This window comes from Ctenopharyngodon idella, chromosome 8 (genome assembly GCF_019924925.1).
Source record: "Ctenopharyngodon idella isolate HZGC_01 chromosome 8, HZGC01, whole genome shotgun sequence".
NCBI classification, from domain to species: domain Eukaryota; kingdom Metazoa; phylum Chordata; class Actinopteri; order Cypriniformes; family Xenocyprididae; genus Ctenopharyngodon; species Ctenopharyngodon idella.
In genome coordinates, this window is record NC_067227.1 from 4,676,627 (window position 1) to 4,691,051 (window position 14,425).

Consider the following 14,425-nt stretch of genomic DNA (forward strand, 5'->3'; position numbering starts at 1 on the left):
ACATTCCAATTAATTGCGGGTGGATGTGTGATAAATCATTAATGTGTTGATTTTTAATAAAGACATGGAACTCTCATTTCACGGCAAGACACAGCGAACATGCGTCACTCTTTTACTTTCGTTTTCAACTGAACTTGTTTCTCTTTAGAGACAACCAATCAAGGAAAGCATGTGCCTAGAGCACCTCCTAGTGGTCATTATATAAAACACAAAGGAAAACCCTACATGAGATATTGCTTTATAACATAACAGCTTGAACTAAAAATATACACAAGCATAACTAACAAATTCTATAATTATATATTATATACAGTGCCACTTGAAAGTTTGTGAACCCCTTGCAGAATCTATGAAAATGTGAAAAATGTTAGCAAAATAAGAGAGATCATACAAAATGCATGTTATTTTTTATTTAGTACTGTCCTGAGTAAGATATTTTACATAAAAGATGTTTACATATAATTCACAAGACAAAAAAATAGCTGAATTTATTAAAATGACCCTACTCAAAAATATGTGAACCATTGATTCTTAATACTGTGTGTGGTTACCTGGATGATCTACGACAGTTTTTTTTTTGTTTTGTGATGGTTGTTCATGAGTCCCTTGTTTGTCCTGAGCAGTTAAACTGAGCTCTGTTCTTCAGAAAAATCCTCCAGGTCCTGCAAATTCTTCAGATTTCAAGCATTTTTTGCATATTTGAACCCTTTCCAGCAGTGACTGAATGATTTTGAGATCCGTCTTTTCACACCGAGGACAATTGAGGGACTCAAACACAACTATTAAAAAAGGTTCAAACATTCACTGACGCTCCAGGAGGAAACACAATGCATTAAGAGCCAGGGGGTGAAAACTTTTTGAATTTGAAGATCAAGGTAAATTGTACTTAATTTGTCTCCGGGAAACATGTAAGTATCTTCTGTTGCTTCCGAAGGGCAGTACTAAATGAAGAAAATTGATATTTAAACAAAATAAGAAAAATTTGTACATGTTCATCCTGTTCAAAAGTTTTCACCCCCTGACTTTTAATGCATCGTGCTTCCTTCTGGAGCATCAGTGAATGTTTGAACCTTTTTTAATAGTTGTGTTTGAGTCCCTCAGTTGTCCTCAGTGTGAAAAAATGGATCTCAAAATCATTCAGTCACTGCTGTAAAGGGTTCAAATATGCAAAAGATGCTGGAAATCTGAAGAATCCGCAGGACCTGGAGATTTTTTCTGAAGAACAGAGCTCAGTTTAACTGCTCAGAACAAACAAGGGACTCATGAACAACCATCACAAAACAAAAAAAACAGTCGTAGATCATCCAGGTAACCACACACTGTATTAAGAATCAGTGGTCCACAAACTTTTGAACAGGGTCATTTTAATAAATTCAGCTATTTTTTGTCTTGTGAATTATATGTAAACATCTTTTATGTAAAATATCTTAATCAGGACAGTACTAAATAAAAAATAACATGCATTTTGTATGATCTCTCTTATTTTGTTAAAATTTTTCACATTTTCACAGATTCTGCAAGTGGTTCACATACTTTCAAGTGCCACTGTATATAGGCTAATTATATGTCCAACAATGATGTAAGGAAACTGTGACAAAATATAAGTTTGAAGGGAGTAAAGCCTGTGTTAAAGGCAGTTAAGGAAATGTAATTTAGCCAAATAAGAACTTTAATTTTAAATAAATGTTAATTTAGAAACAGACTTTTTTATTCCTTTGTGCAGTGGCTCAGTAGATAAGTCTTTGAGTCTGTATAAAAAAAAAAAAAAGTCAAACAAAATATAAAACCAAAGAATTTTTTTGAGGTAATGTAATCTTGTTAAAACAGATTTTATAAAATTGGTATCGAAAAAGGTATCGGTATCGATATCGAACGATACCCAGCCCTATCTGTCAGTCTAAAACTGATACCTAATCTTCCTTTTCAAGCCCTGGCATCGATGTCACAACAGAGTTGGACAGCTGGATTGACAAATTCTGCCTTGATGCTGACGTTTTTGTGCTGGTGGCCAATTCAGAGTCCACTTTAATGCAAACAGTGAGTCTAATATGAACTTACGGACATTATTGCAGTAGTATTTGCACTGATTTCATGTGTTGTTAAGATTTGTGTATAAATCTTTATTGCAAAGCAAAATATGACTTGTCAAGCATGATTAAAGAGATAGCTCACCCAAAAATGAAAATTATCCCGTGATTTACTCACCCTCAAGCCATCCTAGGTGTATATGACTATCGTCTTTAAGACAAACACAATCGGAGTTAAAAAAATATCCTTGCTCTTCTAAGCTTTATAATGGTAGTGAATGGGGCGTTGTATTTTAAAGCCCAAAAAAGTGCATCAATTTGTAAGAAAAATGTCGATATTTAAACTTTAATAACTGGCTTCTGGCAGATGATTTATGGCGAAAGAGTAACTTCTGATGCGATATAGGAGTATCGTAAGCTCTTGCGGTTTAAACAAATGGGGATGGGCAACACACTCAAGCACCTCTTCTCTTATATCAAAATCCTCTGACTTTTCTCTTTGAAAATTCTTGTTTTAGACTTCTAATTCATGACCAGTGTTTTTTTTTTGCTCTATCCTCTGCGCTTCCACGTTCGTCAATACGTCATGCTTTGGGTCAGAGGTTACACTTCCGTCGTAACTTGATGCATATGGCCGTTTGCTGGAAGCTAGATATTATAGTATATAAAGTTTTAAATATCGATGTTTTTCTTACAAAAACCCATCGCTTCACTTCAGAAGACCTTTATTAACCCCCTGGTGTCGTGTGGATTACTTTTATGATGGATGGATGCACTTTTTTGGGCATCAAAATACAACGCCCCCTTCACTACCAATTTAAAGCTTGGAAGAGCCAGGATATTTTTTTAATATAGCTCAGATTGTGATCGTCTGAAAAAAGATAGACATACACACCTAGGATGGCTTGAGGGTGAGTAAATCATTGGATAATTTTCATTTTGGGTGAACTATCCCTTTAACTTCCATTTTTCTCCAGTCCCTGTGAGTTTGTGCACTCACTGGTGTCAGTTCATTAAAATATGGCTCCCCTCTGCCCTCTCAAAGGAAAAATCATTCTTTCACAAAGTGAACGAGCGCCTCTCCAGCCCCAATATCTTCATCCTGAACAACCGCTGGGATGCCTCAGCCAGCGAGCCCGAGTACATGGAAGAGGTGTGACTTACATGACACAACAAACAACATGAATTCTCTGAGTCTGTTAACCGTGAGATGCATTTTAACTCTTAATAATGAAACTTGTGTGTTTGTCAGGTGAGACGGCAGCACATGGACCGCTGCAGTAGTTTTTTAGTGGATGAGCTGCGGGTGGTGGACCGAGCTCAGGCCAGTGATCGGATCTTCTTCGTCTCTGCTAAAGAAGCTCTTCAGGCACGTGTCCAGAAAGCCCAGGGAATGCCTGAAGCAGGTAGATTTATTACAACAGGGATTCCCAAATTTTTGTCAGCTAAACCCTTTATACATTAAATATTTACAATATAAACTATTTTTTGGTAAATATTTTATTTTGATTGTTTATATTTTAAAATTCTTTATATATATATAGGGCTACACAACAAAAAATTATATTGTCACATATTGCAATTTGATAAACATTTCACTTTATAGCTGGACATTAAAGTGGACTCAAACCTGTTTTTATGATAGAGTCTCAATACATTCAATCTGGTGTTTTTAAGTAATCCAATCAAATTAAATAATAGTAATTATTATTATTAGTTTTGAATCAATAAATAATATAATAAAATGTTTTATTTTACACTTTAACAGTAATAATACCAATATTTATGTCTTCTTAAATTCTTCACTTTTTTAAATATTCAAAACTTAAAGTCTTAATTAAATCGCAGCATTTGATTTGATAATCGTACTAAGCTATATAGCGAGTTCAGTTTTATTTTGATTAATTGTGCAGACTCATTTATTTTAATGTTTTATTTGATGTACAGTAATTAGTTTTTCATCATCGAACGCCCAGGGTTTTTGCGAACCCCCATTTTGTGAAAACCTGCATTACAATTGTTAATATTCTTTCATGTTTAAACTTAAATGTATATGTACATTTAAGCATCAAACTCTTGTTTTGAAAGAGCAACAACAACAAAAAGAAATCCTTTTTCCATGATATGATCCCTGTAAAGGCATTCTTGTTGGATTTTCAGGTGGTGCTCTGGCTGAAGGTTTTCAAGCGAGAATGTTTGAGTTTCAGAATTTTGAAAGGCGTTTTGAGGTGAGTGTTGTTGGGTTTGGGAGTGTGATTGGTTTAAATGTGCCTGTGTGTTTGTCTAACTGTCGTATACGTGTATGCTTACAGGAGTGCATCTCCCAGTCAGCAGTGAAGACTAAGTTCGAGCAGCACACAATGAGAGCCAAGCAGATTTCTGAAGCTCTGCGTCTGATCATGGACTCTGTGCACATTGCAGCTCAAGAGCAGAGGTGAGCGCAAAGACGCCTGCTTTTCTTAGCAGTAATCCATCACACTAAACACTGATCCACTGCTGACATTGAAATGAGCTTAGTGCCTGATTGTGCTGTTACAGCCTGAGGAAGTCAAATTTTGAAGTGATAATATCCACAACTTACATTTACTTTTTAATCAAAATTGTAATTTTGCAGTGATTTTTATGAGCTTTTTACTTGGTCTTGAAATTTCTTAAAGACATCACATTTACACTGGTTTTGTGGTCCTCCCTTGTCTCACAATTCAAAGATTAGATTCTTCAGAGAAATATATATTTTGATAGTATCTCTAATTTAAAATTTAACAAAGTTGAGGTTCAATTCATTTCTCAGGATCATTTAGGATATCTTTTTTTCAAATCAACTGAATAAATTGGTTTAATCAAACAAAACTGATATTTGTAGGTAAACAGTTGATTTTGACAATATATTGATGTATTTGTGCATAGTGCATACAAATATCTGTGTTAAAAACACTACTGTTCAAATGTTTGAGATTGGTAAGATTTTTTTGGAAAGAAGATTCTTGTTCACCAAGGCTGCATTTGTTTAAGTATATTTACTGTCATTTTTGATTAAATTAAGTATCATTTTATTTAAAAAAAAAAAAAAAAAAAAAAAATATATATATATATATATATATATATATATATATATATGTATGTATGTATGTATGTATGTATGTGTGTGTGTGTGTATATATTTTATTTATATATATATGTGTGTGTGTGTGTGTATATATATATATATATATACATTTTTAACGAAATATTCAGTTGTTTATTGTCGTCAAATAAGAAAAAAACTTTTCATAAATCTATATAGAATATTTTCGTCTATTAGTCCATATATTTTAATCCATTGAGCTTTCAGTCTGTACAGGACTACTCAATATGACAAAAAAAAAATATTAAAAAGAATTTGGTTTATCATATTTGAATGATAGTTGACTATGCATAGACTGAAATTAATATTTAGTATAATGATTTTTTGTGTTCTTGTTCAGGATTCATTGTTTAGAGATGAAGGAGGAGAGGGAGGACAGGCTGGAGTTCATCGATAAACAGCTGGATCTGCTCACTCTGGACTGTAAGAGCAAAATCAAAAAGATCACAGAGGAGGTGGAGAAACAGGTGATGCTCCATTTATGACTCGCTTTTTTGTTAGATCTTTTATCTTTTGTTTTATAGATTTCATTTGATCTTTTAAAGATTTAAATGTAAACATAATGTCACTTTCAAGGCATTACTTTTTGGTCATGGGCATTCTGGAAAATGTTGATACAAGTAGGGAGTCTTTAGTGACTTCAAATTTCAATCTAAGTTTCAAGCATAATAAAACTGGCATTTGCAAGGTTGTTTCCAGCTTTTAACCTGCTCATCTGGATGTGTAGGTATCTAATGCTATGGCAGAGGAGATCCGGAGACTGGCTGTACTAGTGGATGACTTCCACATGGACTTTCATCCTTCACAAGTGGTGCTCAAAGTATACAAGAACGTGAGTTGGACTTGAATTTGACTTCCTCCAATTGCCCACACGTCTTCTCCTTTTTATTTGTACGCTCCTTTATCCACTATTGTTTAATGTTTAGTGTCAACATCTAATTCTCCACATGGAAATTCCCCAGCTACCCAAAAATGTCATTTGATCTTATCTTGTTAACTTTCACTTTTACATAGGGCTGTATACTGATAAAAGCAGTTAGTGATTAATTTCATGATTTTTTAAAATGTATTTATTTTGTAGTTAATGTGTTAATCTTTTGTAGCTCTAATTTTAAAAGGTGATGATTTTTCTTTCTTTTTTGTCATGTTTTGCTGGAATGTTTGATTTTAGGAGCTCCACAGGCACATAGAGGACGGTCTTGGCAGGAATATGTCAGACAGATGCTCCAGTGCGATAACTGTAGCGCTGCAATCCACACAGACTGAAATGATAGGTCAGTATCTCTCTCATTCGGTGAGCTTTCAAACGGCTCATACCAGTAACAGCAGCTTAATGAGACACTTGTGATCGTTCCAGAGGGTCTGAAGCCCTTGCTGCCCATCGGCATTCGAGAGCAGGTGGATAAGATTGTGCCCAGACAGTGCTTCGCCCTCAGCTACGACCTCAACTGTGACAAACTCTGCAGCGACTTCCAGGAAGACATCAGCTTTCACTTCTCCCTGGGATGGACCATGCTGGTCAACCGTTTCCTGGGTCCCAAAAACACACGCCGCGCTCTCATGGGCTACAATGACCAGGTCCGTTTTTTTTTTCCCTGGACTACAGTTTAATGGTTAAATTAGGGCTGGACAATTATGGCCTAAAATCAAAACCTCGATTAATTAAACATTTTACCTCGATTACGATTAATGAACGATTATTTTGTTTCTGGGTTTTTTTTTTTTTTTTTTGCCCTCATAGTTCACTTACAAGGTTTGTACTGTAAATTTACTTGACTATTAAAGGTGGGATATTTTTTCCTTTTGAAAGAGCGATCTGACATAACAGCTCACTTTCAGCAGTTATTTTATCTATGGTTCGTAACATTTCTTACAGATTTCTGCTCGTTGTAAATCAGATAAAGATAAATTAGCACAGTACCAGTACATAATAAGAGCGATTACGTGTGTGAATTAGTCATACCGTCTCTCTATTAATTGTGAAGCTGTGGGTTGTAAATAGTTACTTCAAAAGTAAAAAATATATGCTATAATAACTTTTGAGTTTCTAAGCTACTTTAGTGATAAATCACAGGACAGCACTGACAGCTAGTTTCTGCTTCTCAGTGCGCGCGATCTTCACTGTTTTGTGCAGCTACTGTTTGTATGAGTGTTCGTGCCACAATGCAGCTGCACGAGCACAGTAGCTCGATATAATAATACACGTCCGATCGTCTAAATCGCTTGAATGTCTGAACTGGCAAACCTTGAAACACATACAACTGACAAAGTTTAGTGAAGACGCAAGGCTCACCGCTCGCGCGCCGTCTCTGTGATTACTCTGCGTTCACCTGCGTGTTGACTGTACGGGGCGGAGTCACGTGGCTACACACACGGTAGTATGTTCTTAAGTAGGAAGCATTAACAGGATTGAAAAAACGAAATAACCGACATGGGAAAATTCTGAATTTCTGAATTTCGGTTTCGATATTTCGATTTTTACTTATCGATTAATCGTCCAGCCCTAGGTTAAATTATATTTTAGTAATCAATTAGTCAGTTAACAGTTAAATTACTTGATTTATCTGAAATTTATCATGATTTAATTTAACAACAATGTATTAAAAGTTTAACTAAAATTACATTTTTAGGAAATCAGTTTAATTTTTTCCCGAATTCTGTTTCATTCCGTTTAAATTTTTCTTGATTTTGTTGTAATGAATTAAATGTTTTATTAGAATCATTACAAAAATATGGCCCTATGAAGTGTTTTATTTTTCAGAAATTTTCAGAGACATGCTTGCAGACTTAATATTTTAATATTTAATATTTAATTACAATTTGATTAAGTGTACAGCCCTAGCTTTGATTTATTTATCCAAAATTTTCCAAATTCTGTGAAATTCTGCATTATACTGTAAATTCCATTTTTATTACTGGATTTCATGATTCTGTGCATTTTCCACATCACAGAAATTACAGTGCCCTACATCCTGTGTTGGGTTCTGATTGATAAAGCATGTGTGCTGTGTTGACAGGTTCCCAGGCCCCTGGCCATCACTCCAGTCAGCACTAGTATGCCACCTTACCCTCAAGGATCCATGACCCAGGAAGAGCTTATGGTTTCTATGGTGACAGGATTGGCATCACTCACCTCTCGGACATCAATGGGCATTATAGTTGTTGGAGGAGTGGTAAGAACATACCACATATCTCTAACATGCCAAAATGCATGTGTTCCTACAATATATACACTACTGTTCAGAAGTTTGGGGTCGGAAAGATTTTTTATGCTGTTAAAAGAAGTCTCCAATGCTCACCACGGCTGCAATTATTTGATGAAAAATACAGTAAAAACAGTAATATTGTGAATAATAAGTATCGATACTGATACTTTCATTTTTGGCACTCCCGATACAGTACTGATACCTGTATTTTCATTGTACTTATAATTTTTTTTTATTTAATTTAGATGTAATATTTGAATATAATAATTTAAATAAATAATTATATTATTTAAGGAATTTAAATATAATATATTTTTTTAAAATGTTGGGTAGAGAAACCCAACATTAACACTTTAATGTTGATGATAATGATAATTAACACTTTCAGATGCCCAGAAAGCTACTAAAGACATATTTAAAACAGTTCATGTGACTACGGTGGTTCAACCTTAATGTTATGAAGCGACGAGAATACTTTTTGTGCGCCAAAAAAAACAAAATAACGATTTTATTCAACAATATCTAGTGATTTGGTGATTTCAAATCACTGCTTCATGAAGCTTCGAAGCTTAATGAATCTTTTGTTTTGAATCGGTGGTTCGGAGCGTGTATCAAACTGTCACGTGATTTCAGCAAACGAGGCTTCGTTACGTCATAAGTGTTTCGAAATGTAACTGGGGGGGCGTGACTTTGGCAGTTTGATACACACTCCAAATCACTGATTCGAAACAAGATTTGTAAAGCTTCGAATCTTTATGAAGCAGTGTTTTGAAAATTTTTTACAAAAATATATTACTGTTTTTACTGTATTTTTAATTCAATAAATGCAGCTGTAGTGAGGATAAGGGACTTCTTAAATGAAAACAATCTTAAATCTTTTGAACGGCAGTGTATTTAGTTAACCTGCAAATAAATATTTTGTCATTATTTACTCACCCTCATGTCATTTTCTTGTCTAATAACTTAAGTCATTATAACTGGAATATCTTCTTTTCAAATGTATGTGTGATTTTCTTTCTCTGTGTCTCAGATCTGGAAAGCAGTGGGCTGGAGGCTCATTGCTCTGTCTGTGGGTCTCTATGGACTGCTGTACGTGTATGAGAGACTCACATGGACCACTAGGGCCAAAGAAAGAACGTTTAAAAGACAGTTTGTGGACTACGCCAGTGAGAAACTACAGCTCATCGTCAGCTACACGGGGTCCAACTGCAGCCATCAGGTTCAGCAGTAAGTCTGAGTCTGAATCCACCTTTGCTGTAGCAAAGTAGTGTCATGTCAAATACTACATGGAATCAAATAATATATATGCAATGTATCAGAAGTGCACTAATGCTGAATAAAAAGTATTAATTTCTTTCGGGGAAAAAATACTGACCCCAGACTCTAGAATGATAACAAATAACATCATGTAAGGTAGTAAAATAGATGTCTGACATCCTGTGTGAAAGTTTTTTTTCGAATCATACAAAGCCTCTTAATCTAGTATAATCCAGAGTGTAGATTTTTTGAATAGTTAATCTGAATCTTGATGTCAGTGCAAATGTTGTGTTATTCAGACATTATATAAGCACTTGTATATACAGTAAATACAGATTTCAGTGACCTGAACACCTATTCACTACTGCCCTCTGGTGGAGAAAATAAACATATGAACAATTTATGAAGTACCTATTTTAAGAGATTTGCTTTCTGTAGTTGTGTTCACAGAAATGTGTTTTTCAAGCATTGTTGAATCCAGACTGCTTTCCTATAAACAAATTCTTGTTTGGCACAGGGAGCTGGCCAGCACCTTCTCTCAGCTGTGTCAGCAGGTGGATGTGACCAGACAGCAGTTGGAGGATGAGATTCGGGATTTGAACAGCAAGATCGAACAGTTGGACTCCCTGCAGAGTAAAGCCAAACTGCTCAGGTGAGAGTCTGTGACATCTTTGACTGTAACATGTTTGATTGAGCATTTGCTGTTTAGCAGTCAACTTAATTTATATGTTGTTTTGCTCAGGAATAGATCTTACTACACTGTGACAACATATATACATTACAGTTGAAAAGTTTGTGGCCGGTAACTCCCCCACCCCCCTCCCTCCGAAATTAATACTTTTAATTACTAAATTGATTAAAAGGGATAATACAGACATTTATAATTTTACAAAGCTTTTTTTTTATTTTGAGTAAATGCTTTTATATTCATCAAAGAATCCAGAAATCTGGAGTAATGATGCTGAGAATCAGCTTTGCCATCATAGGAGTAAATTACATTTTAAAATATATTAAAATAAGTAAGTTATTTTGGTAACACTTTACAATCAGGTTCATTAGTTAAACATTAGTTAATGTATTAACTAACATGAACTAACCATGAGCAATACATTTGTTACTGTATTTACTAATCTTCGTTAACGTTAGTTAATGAAAATACAGCTGTTCATTGTTTGTTCATGTTAGTTCACAGTGCATTAACTAATGTTAACAAGATTTTAATAATGCATTAGTAAATATTGAAATTCACATTAATTTAGATTAATAAATGCTTTAGAAGTTCTTAATTCATGTTAACTAAAGTAGTTAACTAATGTTAACTAATGAAACCTTATTGTAAAGTGTTACCATTTTATGCAGTATGCACACATTCACTCTTTATCTAAATGTCGAAAACGCAAAATGTTTCTTGCGTCATCACATTCGGTTATGAACATTAATCATGTAAATGATTAGTATATTTTCAATTCAAAACGGTGAAATTTTTGATTTAAAAAAAGTTAGTAATATCCAGGAAGTGATGCAAATGACTATCGGTCATTGAACGTTTCTATATCTCTATAAACTATAAACTATTTCTAATTCTATAAACAGTTGTCAAATATTAAATGTTTAGCTGCTTTTGCTTACGCAAAACAGATCTTCAGCGCAGCGACTCGTTTAAATGCCTGATTGGCCGTTGTGTTCAATAGACATGTCTGTGATTGTCTACAATGCTCAGTGCTGCAAAAGCATGTTGTAAGTAGTAACCTTTCATGGGAGAAAGTATAAATATAATGCTGTAATATGCACTTTTCATAATTAGGTAATCGCGGCAGCTGTAATTTTATTTACATTTTTTTTTTCTAATTAATTGTTAAGCTCTGTGAGAAAGATAAGATATCCAAACATTCGCGGCTTTACGCCCCTGCTGAAACTGTTCGGCTTGATGGCGGAAAAGAGGCTTTTATCTACTATGTACTAACATTTTAGTTCGATACAGCGCACTTATTGCGTACATACATGATTTAACATTGTACTTATATTTATATTTTAAAAATACCTGCATGTAATTACATCTATAATTACACCGTTGACCCTTCCCTTACACTTGAACCCACCCTTAAACCTACCCATACTACCAAACCTGTCCCTGACCTTACCCGTATCCCACCTCAATAGCAGCAAAAGTGTTTTGCAATACAATATGAACACAATACATTGTACATAAGAATTATTGGTAACACTATTTTAGTGTCCTTGTTACACATTACACGTAGTTACTATAGTAATAACTATAAATTATGCATAATTACATGCAACTAACCCTAAACCAAACCTAATCCTAACCTTGTATTAAGTACGTTTTTTAATTAATATCACTCAGTACCTAAATGTATAATTACACTGTAACATTAAGGACATCTTAAAATAAAGTGTAACCAAATTATTTTTTTCATGCAAGTACATAGTAGTTAAAGACATCTAATATAAAGTGTGACCAGACTTCTTTCAAAAACCTTTTAAAAAATCTTATACCAACCCCAAACTTTTGAAATGCAAATGGCATAAAAGGGTAGAATTTTTTTTTTTTTTCTTTCAGAGGAACCATTCCAACTAAACAGAAATAATTGGCAAAAATAAAGCACATTAAAATCATTTCAATTATTTGTGATGTTTATTAATTGTACTTTTCTTAACATTTTTTTTTTTTTTTTCTACAGGAATAAAGCTGGTTGGCTGGACAGTGAGCTAAACATGTTTACCCAGCAGTACCTTCAGCAGGGTCGATAGAGATTCTGTCTGAAGCAACTGTTTGAGCGTGTAGAGCAGCTCATCTCCCACTGCTGCACTTTTAATATCTACTGCAGATAATCTAACACTTAGCCACGCTTTCAACCATTTATTTGAGCATACCAAATATTGGTCATTTCATGTTTTGTTTTGTTTTTTGCCTTTGAGAGTAGTGACATGTGCCACTTTAAAGAGAGCTTCCTTTTGTTTTTGTACACACTGTTTCTTTTGTATTTAATACAGGGTAATTATTTATTCTTGACATAAGAGGTCGTGTAAAGTGGTTGATCTCTTTGTAGATTGTGTTATATAAATTCCCATATACATTTTCTTAGCATGCCACAGCAAGTTGCGAAAAGTGAGATGTCCATTTTAAGCGGTCTCTCACGTGCCTTGTATTTAGTCTGACGGTGTGCAGTATGCCGATGAACTTAATGTGGCATTCTCTTCTTTGGTCTTTGTCACAACTCTATAATGTTTGACATATGTAACGTTATGTAAGCGTAATGCAGTGTCTCCATTCCAGTTGTTTGCAAAGTCTGGGATCTGATTCTTTGCTAGCATGTGGCGGACTCTCACTGGGATGCTGTAAGGAGGTTGATCTCTTCTTTACTGGAGTCTGTTGGAATTCAGTGAAAATGAAAGCTGAGTACTGTCAGTTTCATCCTCAATTACTCGTAAATTAGCAAATATAAATTATATTTCTGTCACCCTGTTCCCAAAGTCATGATCTGTCTGACACTTTTGGCAACATTTAAAAAAAATTAAGTATTTTTTTTGAGTAATGTGACTTAATGAAATCAGCGATTTTCTGGTGCCTCTTTAGTTTTTTTCTTCCATAACTGCACCATTTTGCTACTAATCATTTGTTTAGTAGCAATGTGGGATAAATGAATATTAATATAACATGGTATTTATGAATTGAAAAGGAAAACTAGCTTTATGTAAACCTGGACACCAGTTAAGCTAAGCATATAATTACAAGTTCATCATACATTTATTCCAACTCTGACGTCCACATTTGAAATCTGTGAGATCTGACTGTAAATGTATGTGATCCATTACTAACCTGTTAGTTCCTTACATATGTATGGTATAGTGTATGGTAACATGTTTAGTTTGGATTATGATGTGTGCCAAGTGTTGAAGAAAGTGATCTGGAGAGCTCTTGTGATGTGCACTTTATATTTTGCTGCTTTTCGTCTTTATTTCCAGCAGGTTTATTAGAAAGAGAATGGTACACTGAGCTATGTCAACAGTAATGTATAGATGAGCATGCCGACCGTTGTAATTTATTGTCATTCACTATTACTGTTAGAGGAAATAATAAAGTGACACTGTTGAACAATGAACAATAGACTGATTTGTCTCTGTAAAGCCTGTGGTAAATGTCAGTTTTCACCTAAAGCTTAAAGAAACATAAATGGCTTTTTTTGCAGTTCATGTTTACTTAGGGCAATAATGCACACATCTAACAGTTTTTCATTATGAGTTTCTACTGAATGGCTAGTATGCCCATTAACAGTCAGGGTTTCCACAGTCGTGGAAAACTTGGAAATATTAGGGAATTTCAACATTTTTATTTTGCACCAAAACACACTTGTAGCCAGTCAGCAGTAAGGGGCATGTCCACTCATGAGGGGGGAGGTGCCTGTGCTGCATAGCTTGTTTGTGAATTTGGGGGAAGGGCTATCAAGATGGGGGTGTGATCCTTTTGGGTAGGGGTGTGTATGTTTTGGTGATTTCAAATATCAACAGCATTTCTCAGAAATTGCTTACTGCACCTTTAAGTCATGGAAATTAATACATCTTAAAGGTGGTTAAAAGAATCCACATCAATCAATATACAGTATATTATCGATATGTTTTTTTTTTATATTTTAGATCTTTTTGTGAGTGTGAAACCATCTAAAATTCATGAAAACAATCCAACATGTTTCTACTTACATTCTGACATGATTAGGTTTAAAACATCTGATGCCATCAAATGTTTTAATAACTTTGGTAGCACTTTATTTTACAGCCCTGTTCCGCATATA

General features: G+C 34.5%; 1 protein-coding gene across 1 annotated transcript in view; it reads left to right on the forward strand.

Moving 5' to 3' along the window:
• Nucleotides 1-13,741, forward strand: part of mfn2 (mitofusin 2) — a 31,275-nt gene extending 17,534 nt beyond the window's left edge. Inside the window, exons 6-18 of the mRNA XM_051901881.1 lie at nucleotides 1,929-2,037; nucleotides 3,073-3,180; nucleotides 3,280-3,433; nucleotides 4,188-4,255; nucleotides 4,340-4,461; nucleotides 5,492-5,618; nucleotides 5,879-5,983; nucleotides 6,323-6,425; nucleotides 6,509-6,729; nucleotides 8,169-8,324; nucleotides 9,388-9,584; nucleotides 10,132-10,266; nucleotides 12,317-13,741. Coding sequence (XP_051757841.1) covers nucleotides 1,929-2,037; nucleotides 3,073-3,180; nucleotides 3,280-3,433; nucleotides 4,188-4,255; nucleotides 4,340-4,461; nucleotides 5,492-5,618; nucleotides 5,879-5,983; nucleotides 6,323-6,425; nucleotides 6,509-6,729; nucleotides 8,169-8,324; nucleotides 9,388-9,584; nucleotides 10,132-10,266; nucleotides 12,317-12,386 — 1,675 coding nt within the window. The 3' untranslated portion in view covers nucleotides 12,387-13,741. The remainder of the gene's footprint in view (nucleotides 1-1,928; nucleotides 2,038-3,072; nucleotides 3,181-3,279; nucleotides 3,434-4,187; nucleotides 4,256-4,339; nucleotides 4,462-5,491; nucleotides 5,619-5,878; nucleotides 5,984-6,322; nucleotides 6,426-6,508; nucleotides 6,730-8,168; nucleotides 8,325-9,387; nucleotides 9,585-10,131; nucleotides 10,267-12,316) is intronic.
• Nucleotides 13,742-14,425: the final 684 nt, after the last annotated feature.